This window comes from Ricinus communis, chromosome 2, assembly GCF_019578655.1.
Source record: "Ricinus communis isolate WT05 ecotype wild-type chromosome 2, ASM1957865v1, whole genome shotgun sequence".
Taxonomy (NCBI): Eukaryota; Viridiplantae; Streptophyta; class Magnoliopsida; order Malpighiales; family Euphorbiaceae; genus Ricinus; species Ricinus communis.
Window position 1 is genome coordinate 1,079,395 of NC_063257.1, and position 20,498 is coordinate 1,099,892.

At 34.6% G+C, this 20,498-nt stretch overlaps 5 protein-coding genes across 11 annotated transcripts; 2 read left to right on the plus strand and 3 right to left on the minus strand.

The window, feature by feature from the left end:
* Window positions 1-1,428: 1,428 nt before the first annotated feature.
* On the minus strand, window positions 1,429-3,407 carry LOC8274698 (probable BOI-related E3 ubiquitin-protein ligase 2). The gene is made up of 2 exons (XM_002510525.4): window positions 2,416-3,407; window positions 1,429-2,265 (listed from the first exon to the last, which is right to left on the minus strand). The coding sequence occupies exons 1-2, from the start codon at window positions 2,725-2,727 to the stop codon at window positions 1,756-1,758; spliced, it is 822 nt and encodes a 273-aa protein (XP_002510571.1). The 5' UTR covers window positions 2,728-3,407; the 3' UTR covers window positions 1,429-1,755.
* A 3,697-nt stretch (window positions 3,408-7,104) lies between these two features.
* On the minus strand, window positions 7,105-9,547 carry LOC8274697 (prostaglandin E synthase 2). The gene is made up of 6 exons (XM_002510524.4): window positions 9,099-9,547; window positions 8,528-8,662; window positions 8,295-8,373; window positions 7,947-8,041; window positions 7,510-7,677; window positions 7,105-7,427 (listed from the first exon to the last, which is right to left on the minus strand). The coding sequence occupies exons 1-6, from the start codon at window positions 9,418-9,420 to the stop codon at window positions 7,267-7,269; spliced, it is 960 nt and encodes a 319-aa protein (XP_002510570.1). The 5' UTR covers window positions 9,421-9,547; the 3' UTR covers window positions 7,105-7,266.
* Window positions 9,548-9,880: 333 nt separating this feature from the next.
* On the plus strand, window positions 9,881-12,320 carry LOC8274696. The gene is made up of 3 exons (XM_015721848.3): window positions 9,881-10,195; window positions 11,224-11,530; window positions 11,616-12,320. Exons 1-3 carry the CDS (start codon window positions 10,115-10,117, stop codon window positions 12,137-12,139), a joined length of 912 nt encoding a protein of 303 aa, XP_015577334.1. The 5' UTR covers window positions 9,881-10,114; the 3' UTR covers window positions 12,140-12,320.
* Window positions 12,321-12,735: 415 nt separating this feature from the next.
* Window positions 12,736-15,572, plus strand: LOC8274695. Of its 3 annotated transcripts, none has more exons than XR_001535450.3 (4): window positions 12,736-12,978; window positions 13,111-14,171; window positions 14,258-14,859; window positions 15,110-15,572. XR_001535450.3 is itself a non-coding variant. In XM_015721465.3 (4 exons), the coding sequence occupies exons 1-4, from the start codon at window positions 12,877-12,879 to the stop codon at window positions 15,281-15,283; spliced, it is 1,410 nt and encodes a 469-aa protein (XP_015576951.1). In that variant the 5' UTR covers window positions 12,736-12,876; the 3' UTR covers window positions 15,284-15,572. The 3 variants fall into 3 exon arrangements, 1 of the variants encoding a protein (XP_015576951.1); XR_001535452.3 differs by having other exon boundaries at window positions 14,258-14,582; window positions 15,110-15,258; XM_015721465.3 differs by having other exon boundaries at window positions 14,258-14,330.
* Window positions 15,573-15,703: 131 nt separating this feature from the next.
* Window positions 15,704-19,362, minus strand: LOC8274694 (protein kinase STUNTED). Of its 5 annotated transcripts, none has more exons than XM_025156876.2 (10): window positions 19,048-19,362; window positions 18,883-18,950; window positions 18,719-18,795; window positions 18,513-18,628; window positions 17,573-18,427; window positions 17,204-17,452; window positions 16,918-17,078; window positions 16,602-16,829; window positions 16,355-16,504; window positions 15,704-15,945 (listed from the first exon to the last, which is right to left on the minus strand). In XM_025156876.2, the coding sequence occupies exons 1-10, from the start codon at window positions 19,208-19,210 to the stop codon at window positions 15,895-15,897; spliced, it is 2,118 nt and encodes a 705-aa protein (XP_025012644.2). In that variant the 5' UTR covers window positions 19,211-19,362; the 3' UTR covers window positions 15,704-15,894. The 5 variants fall into 5 exon arrangements, with proteins under 5 accessions (XP_025012644.2, XP_048227049.1, XP_025012642.2 ...); XM_048371092.1 differs by having other exon boundaries at window positions 15,704-16,254; window positions 18,719-18,792; window positions 19,153-19,354; XM_025156874.2 differs by having other exon boundaries at window positions 15,704-16,254; window positions 19,153-19,354.
* Between the last annotated feature and the right edge of the window lie 1,136 nt (window positions 19,363-20,498).

The following is a 20,498-nucleotide window of genomic DNA, read 5'->3' on the forward strand; positions in this document are numbered from 1 at the left end:
TATATATTTAGAAAGATAAAAACTAAGGCTTAGATAAGTAATAGATCTACTGGATGGCAATAAATTATAATTGGGTTTGAGTTAATGTCTAAAAATAGTAAAAAGATATTACTATCTCAACATAAATAATTATATAAAATAATTTTATTAATTAATATATATACTATTATATAATAAAAATAGATTTATATCTCACTAGATATTTATATCAAAAACAAATATAAATGTGAAAAAAAAATTCAATAAATATGTGTTAAGTTTCTATAAAATTATTGGTAAGAAATTTTAACCTGTTCACGGCACAACAAATTATATAGTATTTCTCTATGATCATTTTATTAATTTTATACTTCATTTTTACATTTATGTCTTGGCTGTAAATAATAAAATAGCTTTTGTCTTTATTATATTTTGGGTTGACAATTATACAAATAAATATATGTAGATTATTAAAAGGAATATTGATATAAATTATATTCATAAAATTCAGTTTAATTGAATAAAAATTTCATTGAAAAACTTGCATCAAATCAATAATCTTGGACATTTGGGGTCACAAGTCAAGAGTAGGGTAGCAATACAAGTTCCAAAATTTGAGAGCAAGTTGGGCTAATAATGGTCCAAACTCTGAAGAAGCAGGTGCAGTGCGGTGCGGGCATATGTACGTGGCAAATTCCTGAAAGATGTAGCTTTGCACATTAGCATGCCACCTCACACCAAGCAAACGTCTTGTCAGTCTGAATTTTTAATTGATCGATTCAATGTATGCAGCACGGTACGTTGTTTCTTGTTTTGAATCTCATCAATTGTAATTCGCAAACTATTACTACCACTTTTAATTAGTCATTTATTCATTCGCATATTGTGATTATTAAATAAAAAAGAGAGAAAGAAGATGAAGGAGATAGACATTCTAGAAAAGTATGTAATAATATCACTCTATTTTCCATACAAAGTAATGGAAATCTAATTAATTTAGATTTTAAATTCACCACCTTATACTCGGATTTCAGACCAAGTTGTAGTTTTAGATTTAAGTTTACAGTTCGAATGACTATTGAATTTACACTTTGACCACTGCAAAGAAAAGAAAGCAATTCTAGCAAAGAGCTGCATGTCAAACCTTTCTAGTCTATCTTTCTGCAGAGTAAGAGCAAAACTCCTTCACGGTACCCTTTGATACATAAATAACAATAATAATAATCCATCTTTGCAGTCTTTGATACTACTTTTTTTACACGTACAGCAGCTTTCCTTCTTTCACAAAACTGTGCTATGAAACTGCCATTAGAACAGCCAAAAAAGAAAGAAATTGAAGTGGCGGTGACAGTGCAAATTATTTTTTTCTTTTTTATGTCAGTCAAAGCAGTAGACTCTTACTGCTACGGCTAAATCTGCCTGCCATTTATTGCGAGTGAAAAAGAGAAGAACCAAATTAAAATTTAATTAATTAAGCTGGATCAGGTATAATGTATCCGTTACCTACAGTCCTACACAAGGTAAACAATTGAAAAGCGCCCATTTTCTGACAAATTACCATCATTTCAATTCACAGATATAGGCCGCAGCACGGTAGCAAAGTACACACACAGAAAAAATCTGTAAAACGTAGACCTAAAAAAAAAAAAACAAGAGAAAAAAAGAAGCCTAACAACCCAGAAAACACCGCAGTGACAGTACGCATATACGATTTTGGCAAAATAAATTGAACCTTTTTCCAATTTCTTTTACTTTTCTCGTGCTACTTCTGTTTTGTTAGACCCAAAAAACCTCCATGCTCCCTTCTTTCGCAGATTCACAGACAGGACAGGAGCTGAAAAAAGCTTCACAAAACTTGCACGAGCAGAGGTGTCTGCAAGGTAGAAAGAGGACACTCGATGCCCTAGAACTGCACCCTTTACAGACCATTCTTTTTCTTGGGATATCTTCTGCTTCTTGTTCTTTCTTGCATGAACCACAGCAGGATGACTCTGTATCTTGGCCTCTGCTATTGCTGCTCAGGACCATTCTTTCTTTTACTTGTTCGAGCGTGTTGCTTAGATCTATGACCATTGCTTCGTTTTCTCTTGCTAATCTTTGCCATGATTCTGTTTCCATTTGTGCTCTTTCTAAACATGCTTCGAGCTCCATTTTTTTCTTTGCTGCTTTTGCCAAGTCCTCTTCTTTTTGCCTCATTAAAGAGATGGCCTTGGATTTCACACTCTTCAACAGGACTGCAAATTGTTGCTTTCTTTGTTCTTGCAAAGCGGATCTTAACCTCTCGTGCTGCATTCAATTTTTGGGAAAAAAGAAAATCAATCACAGAATAAAAAAAATACAAGTAAAAAGATGGTGCTATGAATTGTATTATCTAAACAAAAAACTTAAATTTGGTGAAGACTTAACGAGCCAGTTAAGAGTAAGATCAATAATTACTTGGAATTGAAGAATGCAGTCAACCTCTTGCCTTTGCATTTCGAGATAATTTGCATATAAAGATTGAGAAAGAGCAAGAAAACTATCACAAGTTGATGATGATGGTGGTGGAGAAGCAAACCATGCACCTCTATTGCAATCAAAACCAAAATTTTGAGAGCTCTGCTGTTGAAGAAAGAGATTCTGCTGCTGAGATTCTTGCAATCCAAAAGAAAAATCAGCTTCAGCAGGATTACTAACAGCCCAATCTTGCAAACTAAACATTGGGATACCAAGACTTTCAGGGTACATGAACTGAGCTTGAACAGCCATAATTAATATAAGAACCTAATAACTAGTACTGGAAACTGAGCTTATAATAACCAACCCCACCGAAACGTTGCCTGCACTCGCATATTGCATGGCCTGATAATAAGAATAAGAATAAGAATAAGAAGAAGAAGAAGAAAACACAAGGGATATGAGATGGGTTAGGTTCAAAAGCAGAGAGTTTTATGTCGTTATATCAGAAGAGATGCATGAACAGTTTTTCTCTCTGTCTCTCTCTTACTCTTTTGGAGGCACAACCTTTGCCTTGTTTGCTGCTAAAGACCCAAAAAGGACCATTATGATTATATAGGTAGAGACTAGAGAGATAGTGGGAGAACCGACAAAATCTTGATTTTCCAAAGTAATTAGCAATAGCGTTAAACAGATATTTCAGTGGATAATAATCGCTTATCGACGTTATGAAGGTACTAAAAATGGGGGGGGAAAAGAAGAAAAAGAAGAAAGAAAGAAAGGATCGGAAGGGAGAAGGGTTTGGAGCTGTTTGTCAAAATCAAAGGCCAAAAGAAAAGCATTAATTAATAAGAGGGTGGCGCTATTCGATAAGGTACACATGCAGATTTTGTGACACAGATTGGGTCAGATACAGAGAGACGGTGTTGGTGGTGTTGTTGTTGGTAGAGAAATTCACTCAAATGCGACGTGAAAGAGTCAGACGTAATACAGAAAAATCAGAGATTGAAGAAATTGTCAGTAATGGTCATTGGAAAATGCTGAAGAATAGCGCTTCTTTTTATTTACTATTTTATTATATCTTCTTTTTTCTTTTTCTTTTTAAGCAACGATGGTGCAACCATTCATTTACATTAATAATTAATTACATAATTATCTTTATATGACCCTATAGAATCACTTTTATCTAAAATATACTGAATTAGTTCATACAGCCCTCTTCGAAATGAGTTATTATAGAAATAATTTGTTTTCTTGTGGCAGATGTTTTGAGTATTTTTATGTCAGAAAAATGCATATTAATCGTTCTTTGTATCTTCTGAATGTTTTATATGGTATGATACTATGAAACGTGTATCGGCCCTCAGTTCAAAGAAGAAGAAAAAAAGACCACGTAAGCATCATCTGCACCATGCATGTACATGATTAGTGTGAAAAATTTTGAATTTTAATAATTTCATTTAATTTCCTGTTTATAATAATATTTATTAATTCAATTTTAATCAAAGCGAACGAAAAGTAAGAATATAAATTAAAATTTCCTAAAAAAAATAACACTATATGGTCGCATTTATCTGGGTCATGAGAATTTTGTTGCTCATGTACAAGGTATTTTACTATTTCATTACACTTTTCAAAGGTTTACGTGCAAGAAGCTTGTGATCTGGTTCAACAAACTTATGAATTTGGATCCGAATCTTAACCCAACCCTTTTTTCGAAAGAGGGAAAAAGAATAATGCTGCCAGACAGCTCGAAGTGGCTAAAGAGCATGAAAAGATAATGAAGTATGAACAGAGAGAACAATTTTAACCACCGAGTAGAAGGGTGCGTTTGCTGTTTAGGGCATGCTTTTACACAGGAATAGTTTTTACTTTGATTCCGGTTAAGCTGTAAAAAGTAAAAACATGCAATGAGCATTAATCACAAACTGAAAGGTTCATCTTCCCCCTAGGTTTTAGAGTTGAACTGCAGATCTTCCACACCAGCTGAAGCTTTAAACTAGACATAGACATGACGAGTGATTAGATATTGGCTTTGTTTTGACGACTCATTTTTCTATATTATCTGCAACTACACAACTCCAATGGTACTTAATGCTTTTATAAATTAACGAATTACTCTTTCGTCTCGTCCCACTTTCTATTTAACTTTTTAATAAAGTTCTAATTATTTGTTGAAAAACAATACTGAACTTGAACTGTTTAGAAATGGAGAAAAGGTTAATTGCCTCTTGAACTTGCGTGAAAGGGTTAAATAAACCCATTTCCATTTTCTCCAACAATTACACCCACAACTCATATTTTAAAGCCAAATATTCAAAAAACTTCACCATGCATCTATTAAAAAGCATAAATTGAATGTTTATTAATAACATTAATTTTATTAATATTAATTAATTTATTAATGTGGTAAATGAAGATGGCGGATTGGCTGTAATGAATATAAGAATGCGAGGTAGTGATAGTATTATAAAACAAAATTAATTAAAGAAAAAAAGTGAAAATATTTTGTTATTTAAAAAGAAAAAAAGAAGCTATGTGTTTAATTGTTGGAAGAAACACTATATATATATATATATATATATATATATATATATATATATATATATATATATATTAATTTCTAAAATTTAAATTTTTTGATATGTAAGTTTAATTTTTGACATATAAAATATTTATTTTGATATTTCTACTTATTTTTGACACGTAAGATTTTTAAGTTTATATATAATTTTATAATTTTTTTATTAATTTATTGATTCATAAGTTACATTCCTAATTAAACACAGAGGTATAATTCGGAAGAAATAATATATTAGTTATATTTTAATATTATATTAACTAATAAATAAATTTCTAATAAGATAATAATAGTAGTTCGATCATAAAAAATAGCATATTAACTGTATTTTAATATTATATTAACTAATAAATTAATTTATAATTAAATAATAATTTTATTTCTAAAAATAATATTTAACTGTATTTTAATATTATATTAACTAATAAATTAATTTATAATTAAATAATAATTTTATTTCTAAAAATAATATCTTAAATTATATTTCTAATATTTATTAAATAATAAATTAATATTTTGATTATATAATAAATTCTTCATTTTAAAAATAATAAAATCAATTATATTAATATATAATTAATTAATAAATAATTTTATATTATTAATAATATTAATAAAATTATAAAAATTACTAATATTTAAAAATAGTTAGATTACTATACTTTTTAAAAAAAAATTTAAATTAATAATATTAAAAATTTTATCAAATTGTATCTATCAATTTGATTTTATAATTAAAATAACAATAATAGCGGTACAATGTACGGATAAACAACTAATTTGAATTAATTTGATTCAACAACGGGTATTTGGACAACTCTTTGTCGGTTTAGCACTTATAGTTAATTTCTTTTAAATTCTGTAAAACTATTTTCAAAATATTATTTTCTACATCACTCTCCATAGATAATTTTCAGCTAAGTATCAATAGTTAATAAAATACTAAAAAACTAATATTTTATGTTTTACTTGACTTTCTAAAACACCTTTTGAACAAGAAAAAAAAATCTGTAAGACTTGTTTCTCTTGAATGAGTGCTTTGCACCTATTTTTCTAGTAAATAAATAAATATTTTTCAAATAAATAAATAATCTAACATTTGTGTTTTTTTCTTTTAATTTTGATTTGAAGTTGCCAGTTTGATTTCTCTATCACTATTAGATTGAAGTCTATGTTGTCATTGTTATTGTTTTCTTTTTTTAGTATTCTGTCTGGGCATTGAGAAAGTAACAGAAGAAAAAAACAATTAGCAGCAAAGGAAAAGATTGAGAAAAAATCCCAAGTTGTTAATCAACGAATATTTTACTTTGTATATAATTACTTCCAGTTTCACATAAAAAATTCGAATGTAATTTTATAAATTCTGAAAGAATTGCTAAAATTCAAAAAGAAGTTTCGTAATAGAAAGTTGAAAAAAATAAAAGAAAGAAAAGATGGTCTTCTACGTATGTTGAGCAATAAGCACTATCAAGCCAAAGTTTGAGACCAGGCTTTCCCACAAGCAGAAACTTGGAGATAACCCAAAAGACAGGAGGCAATCCATGAAAAGCCATATAGGCTCTCTCTATATTGAGAATTTGAGATCTCGCACGCCCAATTGCTCGAGTTAAGGGAAGAAAACCCAAAACTCCTTTCCTTCTTGAAAAAAGAAACTTCCCAGGATTTGCCAAGAATTTACCGCATGAAAATAATAGAAGATATGGACAAAAAACGATAAAACGAGAGAGCTATTTCAGGCCAAAAATGATGGAAATTACTATAGCTTAGATTTTCCATATGGCCAAGGTTTTCCTATTTCAATTATTTCGTTGTGGAAGAAATATCCACATAAACAAATCGCAGTGAAGTTTGGCATAGCATCCGCATTTTACAGAGTTCATTGCAGACTTCAAAATGATCTGGGCCAGTTTCCCGGTGCCACTAACCCCATCAAGCTCCACAGTTCGCTACAGTAAGCTGGGAACTTTACAATCTACCATTGTTTTAAGATACGTGTAATGATGCACATATTAACGAGCATCACAAGGTAACATCTAAATCACACATTTTCCAGTAAGCGGAAAGTACCAAGACCAATTTCAAGAATCACAAGATTATTCACATAAAGATAAGACATAAGTAGGCTATAATTCCTTTCACATACCAAAAATGTAATGTTTACAGAATTTATTCAATAAAATTTGATAGGTGGCCTATCTTAAATTAAATCCCTTATACCTGAAGGTTGAATCATGTTGTTGTGACTCGACCAACAAAACCCTCATACTAGTTCAAGCCTCAACTCCATTACGTTCTCCAACTTCACGTTCCATTCGCGAGTACCATTCACCAATACGTGTGTGCTCCACCATATCTTTACCAGATTTCAAGTATCGGATGGGCCTCAAAACGCCAAAAACAGCAAGATCAGCCAAATTAGGTTTTGAGCCACCTATTAACATGAGGTGCATAGGGGAAGTTAGCACTTAGCGATCATGACCGAAGGAAAACCAAAATTTTGTTTAAATACGAACCAAGGAAATCACGACCATTCAAAGCATCCACCCATGTTTCTGCAGCATCATACAAGGCTGCACGTTCATCAATGATGTTATATTTCTTCTTCAGTTTTTTTGACACAAAGTACATTGCTACTGCTCCAGCGTACTTTGCTGTTAATCTCTCTGTGAAGCTGAAATTGCCTGATTTGCGGGCAAGCATATAATGAGAATAAGATAAACAAATTTGGTGCTTAGCATCACTCTCGATAAATGGCTCAGACCAGAAACATAGTTACATAGGCATATATCATGAAGCACAAAAAGAAAAAAGGAAAGTAAATTACAACATCACTCCACATAGTGTACTAACATACAGTGTTCACTAGCATATGCCATGCATTCTTCCTCATAACAGATGAAGAGCACATAAAGTAATTGAAGAATGTGATGAATATAGTCTAACATCTTACCATGGGTAGTGATGTAGTCAAATGACTCAAGAGCCTCAGTAGTATTTCGATAAATGTTTGGTGATAAAACGTGCACTAAGTGATTATCCACCCACCTAAATAAAGAGATAATATAATTGATTAACAATCAACAGACTATTGATCAAAGCAAACTTGAGGCAACAAATGGAAAAACATGGTAAGATGACATAGAATTTAAAATAATAGAAAGCAAAAATTAATACAAGCAAGAGAACACGTTCAACCATTGACAGTGAGCAAACAGCTGATTTATGTGAACAAACTAACTCTTTGAAGATCTCAAGGAATTAATATGCTGGAAAGTTGAACAATGCGATGCAATCATACCCACGCCACTTGCTTTCTTCATCGCTATCCGGGATAGAGTTGCCTGTATGAATCCTTTCAAACAGCTTATTGATTATATCTGTGCCATAAAACATGTAAATCTTCAAGAATAATCACCAAGAAGAAAACTGAAAAACTCATAAATTTTATGTTCATTGACTTCAAATCAAACTAAGACCGTCTAGCATCCATATTTAGAGCAAAAAGCATAAAACAAAAGAGTGGCCAAAAACCTGAAGAATCAACCATTTGTTCTCCGTCAACTGTAAGAATAGGCACCTTCTTGTAATCAGACCACTTGATCTCCTTTTTACTGATAGGATTGACTTCCACTATTTTGTATGGAATATTGTAATAATCCAAGAATGCTGAGAGAAGAGAACAAAAGACAGGCAGAAGATTCATAAGGCATCAGATTACAAGAGAAAGTAACTAGACTCAAAGAATGACATGAGAACAACCAGCAACAGGCCTTCTATATCGGTTTGGACAAAAATCATTACCACATAGGATTGCGAGATAAACCTTTTAAGCCTATATTCATCTCGGCAAACAATTAATCCAAATAATGCTTTTCGCTTCACATGGCAATGTTGACCAATTCAATTTGTCCATCCCTAAAGCATAATTCTCTTAACAGTGGTAAGTTCAGCTTCAATTAATCAAAACATCTCCAGTATCAATTATACCAATATAAAGCGTTAGATTAATGATTTAATAATCACTTCAGATCTAAGACAAAGGTAATATTTGTTGCACGGGAACAAAAAAAAGCTATTGTAGTTAATAGAAATAAGAATTTACCTTTAACCTTGTTACAGAAAGGGCAAGCTGCGTACTGGTAAAGAATAACGTCGTTAGGGAGAAACTTCTCACGCGGTGGTGGCTCCTTGGCGTGTACCTCTTGTGCAAAAGGCGACGCAGCAGCAGCAGAGAAGAACATGATCCCGGCGATACCGCGCGCAACGAAGGGGTTTGATATTCCAAACCTGTCGAAAATTCTTTGAGACGAATTAGAACTTGAGCACGTACTCATCATTGCCGCTGGAGCCACCCGTTGCTGAGCGGAGGAGACACCGCCGGCGAGGGTTCGGGTAAGAGTAACGAATCCAGTAGCCCTTCTCATCGTGATCAAAATCGATTTATGAATTCTTAGTTTTCTCGAACTTTACTTTTTTAATTGAAGAAGCAATCTATGTGTTTGGTTACAGGTTTGGAATTAGATAGGGCTTTTAGGGGATCAATCAGGACAGGGTTTAATTAGGGTTTTGAATTGATATTTTGTTACACGTGTCGCCGTAGGCTTCCACGAAATTAAATTAGCAAAATTTCCTATTTCTTTTTTTAATCTTAATCAGATGGAATATAGACTAGGAGAAGTCTCGTGGTCAGCTTACGTGGCTACTTGCAATTTGACTTCTCTATTATTAATCTGAATTTACTTTTGAGTCCCTTCTCAACCTGCAAATAGGAAAGTTAGATACTACTTTAAATTTTAGGTTAAGGGCATTATCGGTAAAAAAAGTAACCGACCCAAGTAGCCGACTTAAATCTGAACCTGCCACGCTATAAATAGCCCAGCTTTCTCCAACTATTGCATTCTTTTGTCAATTGTTGGGGGCTGAAAAAAAAATCCCTAGCTCTCGGATTGCAGAAACCCTAGCCCGCGATTTTGTAAGAGAAAAAAACCCTAGCCGTGAGATTTTATATCAAAAGGAAAAAAAATAAAATTAGGGATATTCTATTATTCTAGATTCTTAAATCGATATATTTTTGTGGGTAAAAACCCTAATCAAGTCAAAGACAACGAGATTTGAGCAATGTCACGGTGCTTTCCTTACCCGCCTCCGGGGCACCTGAGGAACGGAGCGCGTGGTGAGGCCGTGAGTGAATCCATTAAGGTTCGTTGAGCGAATCTGGTTCTTCTTATGCTCAACTTGGTTTTTTGTTTTTAATTGTAAAACTTAATTTGTAATTTCAATCTTGTTTTAAAAAAAAGAAATATCTTTTATTTAAAGACTCTATGCTTGTACGGGATATGTTTATGGATGTATTCGCAGTAATGATAAATGATTGTCTTTGTGTCGAGAACATTTTTTGATGGGGAGTAATCAAGTCTCTATATTGGGTCGGTGAGCTTGTGGTCAATAGTTAGTAAACTCGTAACAACATTGCTAATTTTCTGACTTAAAAAATATTTTGTTTGTCAATTGCCTCTTCTATAAAAAGTAAGTTGTAACTGGACACTTTGGTTTCTGACTTTATATATGAACATTTTGTGTTCTGACTTTATACATGAACTTTGATGAGGTAATTTGTACAAAAATTGGATGTTTTGCTGTTATCTGGGAGTGGTGCTGTGATTTTGCTTATACCTTCAATTGGAATGGTGGAATGATGGTTACCAATTAGTGCACACAATCGTAACTATCTATTTTTAATCTTCTGAACCTAAATTCTAAAATTTTATTAGATATTAAGATTTGTTATACTGTAGTTGTTTGAGCTACTAAAACAGCAATACCGTTTCTCCCAAATAGGCCGCACTGAAATTTGTCAATTCTTTTATTTGTAGTTTTTTTTGAAAGTTTTAAGTAAGTTATTTTATTTTCGTTTCCATACTTGAGACAGTTAACATGTCTGTCAACATATATAGGGGCAAAAGACCCAATTGAGCAGAAAAAATTGTTTTGAAGATTTTTGCAAGTTGTAGTTACTTTTCTATCTCTTCATTTTCTCATCTCAACTTCCTTTTAATCTTTTCCAAACAAGCGTTGGGGTTTTACTCATTGTAGGTTACTTTTCCTGGGCATAAATGCAAATTGATTTATATGTTGGTCCAAAGATTCTGCAATATCATTGGTTTGGTAATTCATGTCGTTTGGTGCTCCCTGGCCTTCTCTAAAATTGTTATTTTGGTATACAAAAGTTCCAGAAGGACTGGAAGGAGGCCATAACAGAACATGATATAAGGAAGAAGAAAGATAAGAGAGAGAAAGAGAAGAGAGTGAAGAAGTCTAGGAAGGAAAAGAAGGATGCTTGTTCTGTGGCTACATGTAACCAAACAGATAAAAACCTCCTAAAGGGGAAGGAGGAGGAAGCTGAAAGGAGTAGTTTGACTGAAGAACATGAACCACCAGTGTGTTCTCAGAGCCTTTGCTACTCGCCTGACAGCACTCGAAGCAGCAAAAAGAGAAAAGGTGATGACTCTGTGTATAATGCCACTAAAACTCATGGTGAGTCATCTAGATGAGTTTGAAAGAGATGTCAAATGTGTCTTCTTTTATTCTTTGAATTGTTCTAATAACTTTCATCAAATAGGGAATGTTATTCGTATTCGGCTGCCGTTGCAAAGGCATATAGAGCCAATTGCGTCTGCTAATGGGGAGCAGTCTTGTTCTACCTCTGGAAAGAACCTGTCAGAGCAGGAGCAAGTTATAACCATTTCTAGACGAGAACACTGTAGTACTATCAATTTCAAGGCAGCAGAAGATATCACTTCTGCACCAATTAAGCCTATTCTTACTGCAGATTTGGAAAGGAAAGAAAAATCTGCCCGCCTTTCTTCCAAAACTGAGAAGAAGGAAAAGAAGTTATACAAAGCAGAATCACGATACAAAGCTTTGTTTGAGGATTGGGCTCCATTGCCCGTGGGTTTTGCGCAGCAAAACAATTTTGATGATTGCGACTGGCTTTGTTGCAGCAAACGGCAAGAAAGATCTCGAGACAAAAGACTCCAAATTTCTCATGATGAACCAGCCAATGAAGGTCTTGGCTTTTGGCCTTGTGCTCGCTTCCTGCCCCATGCTGATATCTATGCATTACCCTATACGATTCCATTTTAATGTTTGCTACTTTAGTCCTGTTGCCAAATTTTGCCGGGTTGTCCGGGGTGCCATCTTTATAAAGAAAATGTTAGTGCACCTGGCAGACTGCAGAGTGCACGGTTGGGGGGGTGGGTAGGGTGAAGATGAAGGCAATATGTACAGTGAAAATTGACAGATCTAATGCATTCTTTTTTTTTTTTTTAAATATATATAAATATATATAAAGAAAGTGCCGTTGTTATTTATTTTCCTATTGGACAAATAACTGAGTTCGAATGAATCACAGGCAAGTGATTCCTAAAGCTGTTTCTTAAGCATCAATATCAAATGGCTTGGTTCTTCGTGCAAAGGCTAATAGATGCCCCTTCTGAGTCGGGTGTGGAACTGCTAATTGAGAGCGTTGTTAATTAATCGACCATACCAAATATATAATAACACCAGTGATTTTAATGTTAACAAATATTTGGAGTTGCTGGTTTGTTGATTGCATTTAATCGTGACACTTCAAACATAAAAGAAAGATAAGAAAAACATGAAAGATTATTAAAAGAAAAACATAAAAAAAAAGGAGGGGGAAGATGAACAAAATAAAGAATCAACTGAAATAATTTTTCTTGAATGAAATATAAATTGATTTAATACCCACTATAGATTTATGACTGTTCATTTAGAATTTAGAAGAATTCACCCTTCTTTTATTTCTCAATTGAACGCGAAAGCCCTAATCTCGAGCTCGTAAAATTTTCTGGAGAAAAATGAGAACCAAAACACGCGCCAGGGCTCGCTTTCCCGGAGCGTCTCGCCGATCAGTCTCAACCATCACTGCCACCACAAGGCCACTTCCTTCCCATATTCCGGTGATCTCTCTCCCTTTGCTATTATCTGTTTTCAATTCGACGCATGTAGAATAGGAAGTGTTATGTTAAAAAGTTAAAACATCTTACTATATTCAGTATTTAATAAAAATGAGTTACTGCATTTTTGCTTAGGATCGTAGTTCAAATGCAGAAGAAGATGGAGCGGACAGGATGGACATATCAAATGAAAGTGATGGAAGAGAAAGTAATTCGAGTAGTGATGATGAAATAGTGAATACTTGCTTAAAATGCAATAAAGGTGGTAAATTGCTGATTTGTTGTGGAGCTGGTTGTGCAATTTGTCTTCATGTTGAGTGTATCCCGCGTAAGCCCAAGTATGATGAAGAGGGAAACTTTCATTGCCCTTATTGTTGGTATAAACTTCAGCAAGCTAGAGCCCAAGAATGGAAGAAGATGGCTTTATTGGCTAAGAAAGCTTTGAGCGATTTCATGGATTCCAGACAAGTTGAGGTTGGGAATGATAAAGCGAAGCTGAATGATCGGAGAATAAATGGGGCTGATACAAGTGTTGGACCAGAGAGAAACTGCTGTGAGCATTTCACCAAGATGGATGTTGATGATGAAGTGCGGAATGAGACTGGGGAAGTGGAAGAAGATCAAAATGAGAAGAATGTAAAGATATCTGATGGCTGTCGAAGTACAGAAGTGGTTGAACATGAAAACGTCTCCAAAATTCATGAGTTTGAAGTTCTACATAATGATGAAGGTACGGAGAAAGAAAAGGATAATGAACAAGTTATTGATCAGTGGGAGGCTGGAATTCTTGAAGGTGAAGAGCAAGAAGACCCTTTTAATACCAACTGCATAGAAGAAGAGACTCTTGTTGATGACGCACTTCGAGGATCAGCAGAGTTAAAATCTGAAGCGTTAAAAGTTTCTGAAGGAAACCAAGCGAGGAAGGAGGAAGAAGAGGGAGTGCATGAGGATGCACCTGCAGCCAATTGCACTGGTGGAGATGTTGTGGCAGATGTGCCCAAAATGTCTGATTCTGACAATGAGACTCTTGCAGCGCGATTGAGTTGGGCTAAGCAAAGGGCTAATCAGAAAGCTAATTCAACAAAGAAATCATCACATCATCCCGACAACATCTCAGTAGAAAAAGCTAGGAACCAAAATGAGAAAGTTATTCCTCTGAAAAAGTCCAGACAAACCCAAGCTCCGGCTAAGAAATTGTAAGTTATCTTCTTTCATGTGAAGAAATTATTTTCCATCTACAGCTTCATTGTTGATCTGGAGGTTTTCTTTTACTTATATGCAGAACAAATCTTTCATTTCCTCATGAAAAGCGTAAGAGGTTGCACTGGAAACCTGAAGAGGAAGAAATGCTAAGGGTATGGTGGCATAGGTTTGCTACTTGATTAGTTTTTTGCCCCTAGATGTGACAGTGAGATGGAATCCCCTGATTTAGGTTGCTTTCAGTTTTCTGCACATGCTTTGCAACACAAACACCATAAACATGGTTCTGCTGTAAATTATGTTCATTGGCCATGGATTTCTTAAACTGGACAATAGCCATAGCATTCTACCATACAGCTTTGATGGAAAAGGGACTCTAGCAGCAGCTATTGTACAATGTTGATGAGGTAGATCAAAATGCTTTCAGGTTCAACAGCAGTGGGATTGAAGTATTTGATGTTTTGTTAGTTGTGACTTAATTTTCCTAATATTCGACATTGGTGTTTATTATCAAAGCATTTGATTGCCTCAGAGATTATGCAGCACCTATCTTGTCTTCCAAAGTGGTTGATCTGCCCCTTGTTTCTGATGTCTCTAATAAATAGTGTAAAATTTCAAAGTTACAACTAATAGGATGCAATCGTCCTGACTCCCAATTCCCAATGAGTGAATTGGCCCAAAAAAGTAAATTGCTGATTTCTTGAAATCTATTATTTCATATTTGCATCTGAATTAGTCTCCAATTCCAAGAAGTGCAGCCCTAAAGATTCTGTATTTCTCAATTGGATCCTTGTAGTTTCCGATAGCGAAATGACATTTCATGTTATGATTTCTACTTCATGATTATTGAACGACAGAATTTGACTTTGGAATCATCAGTTAAAGAACACCCGAGATTTGATGGCATAACTGCTTTTTTTTATTCTTTTGTCAGGAAGGGGTGCAGAAATTTTCAACTACAGTGAATAAAAATCTTCCTTGGAAGAAAATTTTGGAGTTTGGTCATCATGTTTTTGATGGAAGTCGAACTCCTGCTGATCTCAAAGATAAGTGGAGGAACATTGTGGCTAAAGACTCGTCAGCAGTTAATGGTAGAACATTGTCTTGATGCAGAGGACTAGAGAGGTAGAAGGTGAATCTGCTTTATAGCAACAGTTTGATATATACCCCACGTTTATGTATGTGTCAGACACTTGCATCTGCAAACCTTTTGATTTTGTTGAAGCCCTACTTGGAACTAACAGGGCGGGTGTAGTGTTTCGCAGAAGTTAAAGGAGGGTAGCTAGTTTTTGGTTTCTTTTTGTCTAAATGTGCTTAAATGCACTTGTGTATTCTTTTTATCGTATATCTGTAAATATCGACTGTGATATTATTACAATATTTTGTTGATAGTTCTAGTCAGTTGTTTATGCATTAAATGCGATGAAAGTGCATGCCTTGATGCTGCTAGCCTGAGTTGCTGAAACTATAAGAGAGGTGCCTTCATTGATAAATTTCACAATATTCAGCCTGTATGTAATTTCCATCGTTGAAGTATGAAAATAATCACTCATGCACTTGTATTATTAAATTGAGTTGAGAACTTTATCACACAGCTTCCCACTGCCCCTGTGAAAAGGTGGAGCAGGGTTCAACTATACATATTTCCCAAGTTTCTGTGCGTAGTTCTTAGCTCGTGATGGCTATATACAACAAAGATCATTCTTGTTCAAGTGGGTCTCAAGCTCTGATGGATAAAGCTTCCGTCTTGCGTTTCAAATGCCGATGTTTCTGTAAGCAAGAAAGAAATGCAGCAACATTTAACAAAAAACATATTGATGATTAATCCAGCAGTTCTTGTAAGTAGTCCTTCAACTTTAAATGCTGCCTATATCCTACGCTGCTTAGTGATGTCATATCAGTACTAATTAGGGATGCAGCATCATCATCCAAAACCAGAGATGAAGAATCTGAGCATGACTTATGATCAAGTTTGGCAGATAAGTGACCGACTTCCTCATTAGTCGACTCTATTTGATCATTATCATAGGTACTCTTCCATTCTCCTACATCTTTATCTTCTCTTAACAGCTTTAGAATCTGGACCAAAAATATAGAATAAATCTTTCTCTTAGCTTTAACCTTAATATAATACCTTGCTTAATAGAACGGGAACCCAATTGTTATATAATCATTGTACCTGGTTTGCTTTTGGACGTAATCTGGGAGACTGCTTGATGCAGAGATTTGCTGCTAGAACCATTTTATGCATTTGAGTGACATCGTACTCCTCGCTTAACATTGGATCCACTAACGCATCTAAATTCCCACTCTCTAATAATGGTGTGGCCTGGATTGGTTTAAAATATAAATCGTTATTAGTCCGGTTTTCAGCGAATAAGAACACATCAACTAGTGAAGCAATTGATGTAGAAGAAAATGCTTACCCACTTGACCAGGCTTTCATGTCCTTTTAGACCTTTGCAACTGATTGGCTTCTTTCCGGTCAACAGCTCAAGCAAAACTATACCAAAGGAGTATATATCTGTTTTGTCACTAACCCTCCCATTCATGAAATATTCTGGAGCGATGTATCCAAATGTTCCTACGACATCGTTGCTTATCATGTAGGCTGAATCTTTAGGTCCCCATGCAGCAAGCCCAAAATCAGATAACTGCATAAATCGGAGATAAGAAGAATATGGTGATGAATTTTCTTCTAAAGTTGTTATCAAACGTGGAAGAAGTTGTCAAGAATAGTACCTGTGGTTGAAATTCACTAGAGAGTAGAATGTTAGAGGACTTCACATCTCTGTGAATAACAGGGCGAGAACATTCGTTGTGTAGGTAATCTAGAGCCTCAGCTACTGCGATTGCCACTTTGAATCTCATTTTCCATGGCAAAATAGATTTCTCAGTATGACCTGTGACACAATTGATTTCCAATTATAAGGCAGTAGTCATGTTTTCAAACGAAGCAACACTATCTCTTAAGAGAACTTAAAGGAAAGAAAAAGAAGAAGCAACACTGGTATTCGCAAGAAATCACCTTGTAAGCTTTCCTCTAAGCTTCCTTTGGACAAGAAATTATAAACCAAAATTAAATGGTAATCTTCTATGCAGACACCAATCAGATGTGTAATATGTTTGTGCTTTAAGGAAGAGACGATGTCTACTTCTAAGGAGAAGTCACTCCAAGCTTCTTTGTAATGTTTTAGAACCTTGACTGCCACTAGCTTGCCCCAACGAAGGGATCCTTTGTACACATAGCTACATCCTCCCTCTCCGATCAAGTTTTCTGTTAAAATATTCAGTTTTGGGAACCAAGGTTTGTCAAAGAAATCAAGCTACAACACCCAATGCCCTATATAAGTAAAGCCTCGATAAAGTAAAAGTCTTGATCAGATAGGAGTTGAACCTGAGGAAAAGCTCCGAGTTGCTTTCTCAAGCTCCTCAAAGCTGAACTGCTTGCAGCCAGATGACTTGAATTTCTGGACCAGCTTCGCCTTCTTTGTCTGCTCTCCTGGTGCTTCCCAGTAACAGAAATCTTTTTCAGTTGAACTTTCTACTCTTTTGAAAGACGAATTAATTTCGGATTCAGGAGTGTCTTGCATTGATTGAGTGGGTTCGCTCATGATACATGTAGCTACAAGCTCATTGCTAGGTTCAGGCTCCCCTGGAGAATCTACCGTTGCAAAAGTCTTTATGTGGAGGAGAGGCCAGCCAAGTGTCAACTGTGTCGATTCTTCTGCAAATTCAGAAACTGAACCTGAAGAGAATTCTTGAATGTGGTTGTACTCCTCATCTTCTCTATTGATGCTTCCATCATCTGATCCTTCCACAATAGATTCTTTTCTCATGGAGTCTTCCATTTTGTCATTGAAGAACATGTTAGCTTCATCAGAATCTAAATCAATTTGGTTTTGCATTGTCGTGTCCGAGCATCGCCTAGGTAGATTCATGAGCCATTCCATCAGGGACATGCTTCTTGCTTTTGATCTTCTTAAAGCTGCAGGACCAAGAGTGTTTCTTCGAAGGAGTGGCCAACCGAGGGTTGATGTTTCTGGCAGCTCTCTTCTGATTACAGAAATGGACTTCAAAGGAACTTTCTCCATGTATCCATCTTTATCTTTCAAGCTACCCTCGTCATCCCTTGAAACATCTTCAGAGCTTACAGAGAACTCAGGTTTACAAAAGCTAGGCGCCTCAGCTTGTTTTGAACTATTGTATTTTTCATCAGGATAAAATTTAGGCCCTGAATTCAATTTGAAGCCTGAAGAAAATGATTGATCAACTTAAATAAATTCATTAATGGTAATAGAGTTTTTATAAAAAGAAAAATATGAAATGGAACGAACCTCCTATATGGCGAATCAAACTCCTTTTCAAGACAATCTTCCCCTCATGAACAGCTTGAAGAATGATGACTTCTGGTAATCGGCCAGCGCCACATATATCCAGTGAAAGCCGTTTCCTGAAAGGTACTTTCTGTGCATAATTAGAGAAAATCTTAATGAACTCGATGCACTTTCCTGTATAGAACTAAGTTGCAAACTCTGCTTACCTGAAAGAATCATCTGAGCTTGTTTTCATTAGAAATGCCATGGCTGCATAATGCTTCATCACTCTTCGTAGACCCTTCTTAACAAAGAATTAGTCCTCAGATATTAGAGATTGTGTTTCTTCATTTGGAAAAGATTGAGAATTAAGCTGGTTATTGAAACAAACCTTCTTCACTAAGCTTTTAGAACATCTGAAATAACTTCTTGTCATTGAGTTGTCTTGAGAAGCATTATCTGGAAGATAAAACATCAATTGTAAACAAGAATGTTAGGATAAATTCAACTAGAATTTGACATGAAAGCAATGTCTTAAAAAAAATGTTAGCAACACCTGTATGAGAAAGAATATAGACCCAGACTAATTGGTGGTGTAACTTGGAGACTTCTACAAGGTCACAGTTGAGAGATTCTGTAGAATGGGTGCCCATTACTATACCTTGAAAGAATTGTTTCCTTTTCTTGCAATTCTTTCGTGGATTTCCCTTACGAATCATCTTCTTCCATGTAATACCTCTCCCTCAATTTATATGTGTCTGAGTTCAACATATTGCAAAATATACGTATTAATACTAATTAATGGCCACCATTAGCATTTCATCCATCGATGGAAGCAGTACATGATTTTAGAAAAATCAATGAACAACAACCAGCTGAAAATTACAGTAAAAGACAAGCTAAGTACTATTAAAAAATCTAATAATAATATAATAATCCAGGAACAGTAGGCCATATGACTAAACATGTTGAATTTGAACGAGAAGGATAGCCTAACACGGAGGTTGGTCATTTTTGAATGTTTGACCATTTATATTCTTAGTTTTTATCCAAATCCACCAAACATTTCTTTTTAAAGAAAAAATATAGGAACATTCCAAATAGATATAGTATACCTTTTAGGACTAGTCTTAAAGAAGAATGGCAGCATAACGTAAGAGAAAGGAGTAATACTCTGTACGCGATTCATTCTGAAAGTGGAGGTCTTTGTCAAGAATCATCTTTGAATTTTAATTTCTTGGGTATAGTAAATTAAAGTGATGCAACAAGCATACCTGATTGTCATTTGTCAGCTGAAAATTTGAGATTTTTTAATTCACATTTCTATTTGGTCATGATGGCGGCTGCGGTAATGGATTGTTTGTAATCCAGAGTTCGCACGTTGCGCTGAGAAGCTGATTTGATTATTTTCTATTACAAATGAATTAGGCGGTCACTGGACCTCTGTCTCTTTCTAGTTAGAAATGGGCTGGATTGGACTTAACCTACCAAGTTCACTGTCTAAACCTTAGTTTGGATAATGGGTACAAGCAGCACTTATTTTAGAGTGTGTGTGGCCATTAAACCAAAATCCAGATTATTTGGGTCATCAAAAAATAAATATGCTACCACCAGTCCGCCATTCAACTTTCACTTACATCATGGATTAAATCTACAGGAGGACAAATAACGTGACCTACTTCTCTATTATTAATTATAGTATATATATAAATAAAAGATTTATGATGAATAAATAAACTAAAGCACAATATATAAGTTATAGTATTGTTATTACAATTCAGATATAACTTATTTTTAGTATCTACAAGTCAATGGATTAGAATAGTAGTTTCTTTTTTGTTTTAAAAAAAGAGTATGAATCTTAAATTATAACAGTTTTAAAACTATGGTGTTGGATACACTTGTAATTGATTCCTTCTTTTAAAAAAAATAAATAAATCAACTTGTACAAGAAGCATATTTGTTAGAATCCTTTTTTCCAATAAATAACTCGAGGTAATGGAAACA

Excerpts from the sequence above, each read along its gene's own strand:
- LOC8274698 (XM_002510525.4), bottom strand. The coding sequence starts at position 2,727 with ATGGCTGTTCAAGCTCAGTTCATGTACCCTGAAAGTCTTGGTATCCCA. Across the intron at positions 2,266-2,415 it reads ACTGCATTCTTCAATTCCAA|CACGAGAGGTTAAGATCCGC; the intron begins GTAATTATTGAT and ends AATTGAATGCAG.
- LOC8274697 (XM_002510524.4), bottom strand. The coding sequence starts at position 9,420 with ATGAGAAGGGCTACTGGATTCGTTACTCTTACCCGAACCCTCGCCGGC. Across the intron at positions 8,374-8,527 it reads ACAAATGGTTGATTCTTCAG|ATATAATCAATAAGCTGTTT; the intron begins GTTTTTGGCCAC and ends TTTATGGCACAG. Across the intron at positions 7,678-7,946 it reads TGACTACATCACTACCCATG|GCAATTTCAGCTTCACAGAG; the intron begins GTAAGATGTTAG and ends CCCGCAAATCAG.
- LOC8274696 (XM_015721848.3), top strand. The coding sequence starts at position 10,115 with ATGTCACGGTGCTTTCCTTACCCGCCTCCGGGGCACCTGAGGAACGGA. Across the intron at positions 10,196-11,223 it reads CCGTGAGTGAATCCATTAAG|TTCCAGAAGGACTGGAAGGA; the intron begins GTTCGTTGAGCG and ends GGTATACAAAAG. Across the intron at positions 11,531-11,615 it reads TAATGCCACTAAAACTCATG|GGAATGTTATTCGTATTCGG; the intron begins GTGAGTCATCTA and ends TTCATCAAATAG.
- LOC8274695 (XM_015721465.3), top strand. The coding sequence starts at position 12,877 with ATGAGAACCAAAACACGCGCCAGGGCTCGCTTTCCCGGAGCGTCTCGC. Across the intron at positions 12,979-13,110 it reads CACTTCCTTCCCATATTCCG|GATCGTAGTTCAAATGCAGA; the intron begins GTGATCTCTCTC and ends ATTTTTGCTTAG. Across the intron at positions 14,331-15,109 it reads AAGAGGAAGAAATGCTAAGG|GAAGGGGTGCAGAAATTTTC; the intron begins GTATGGTGGCAT and ends TTCTTTTGTCAG.
- LOC8274694 (XM_025156871.2), bottom strand. The coding sequence starts at position 19,210 with ATGATTCGTAAGGGAAATCCACGAAAGAATTGCAAGAAAAGGAAACAA. Across the intron at positions 18,796-18,882 it reads CTAAAAGCTTAGTGAAGAAG|AAGGGTCTACGAAGAGTGAT; the intron begins GTTTGTTTCAAT and ends TTCTTTGTTAAG. Across the intron at positions 17,079-17,203 it reads CTTAGAGGAAAGCTTACAAG|GTCATACTGAGAAATCTATT; the intron begins GTGATTTCTTGC and ends ATTGTGTCACAG.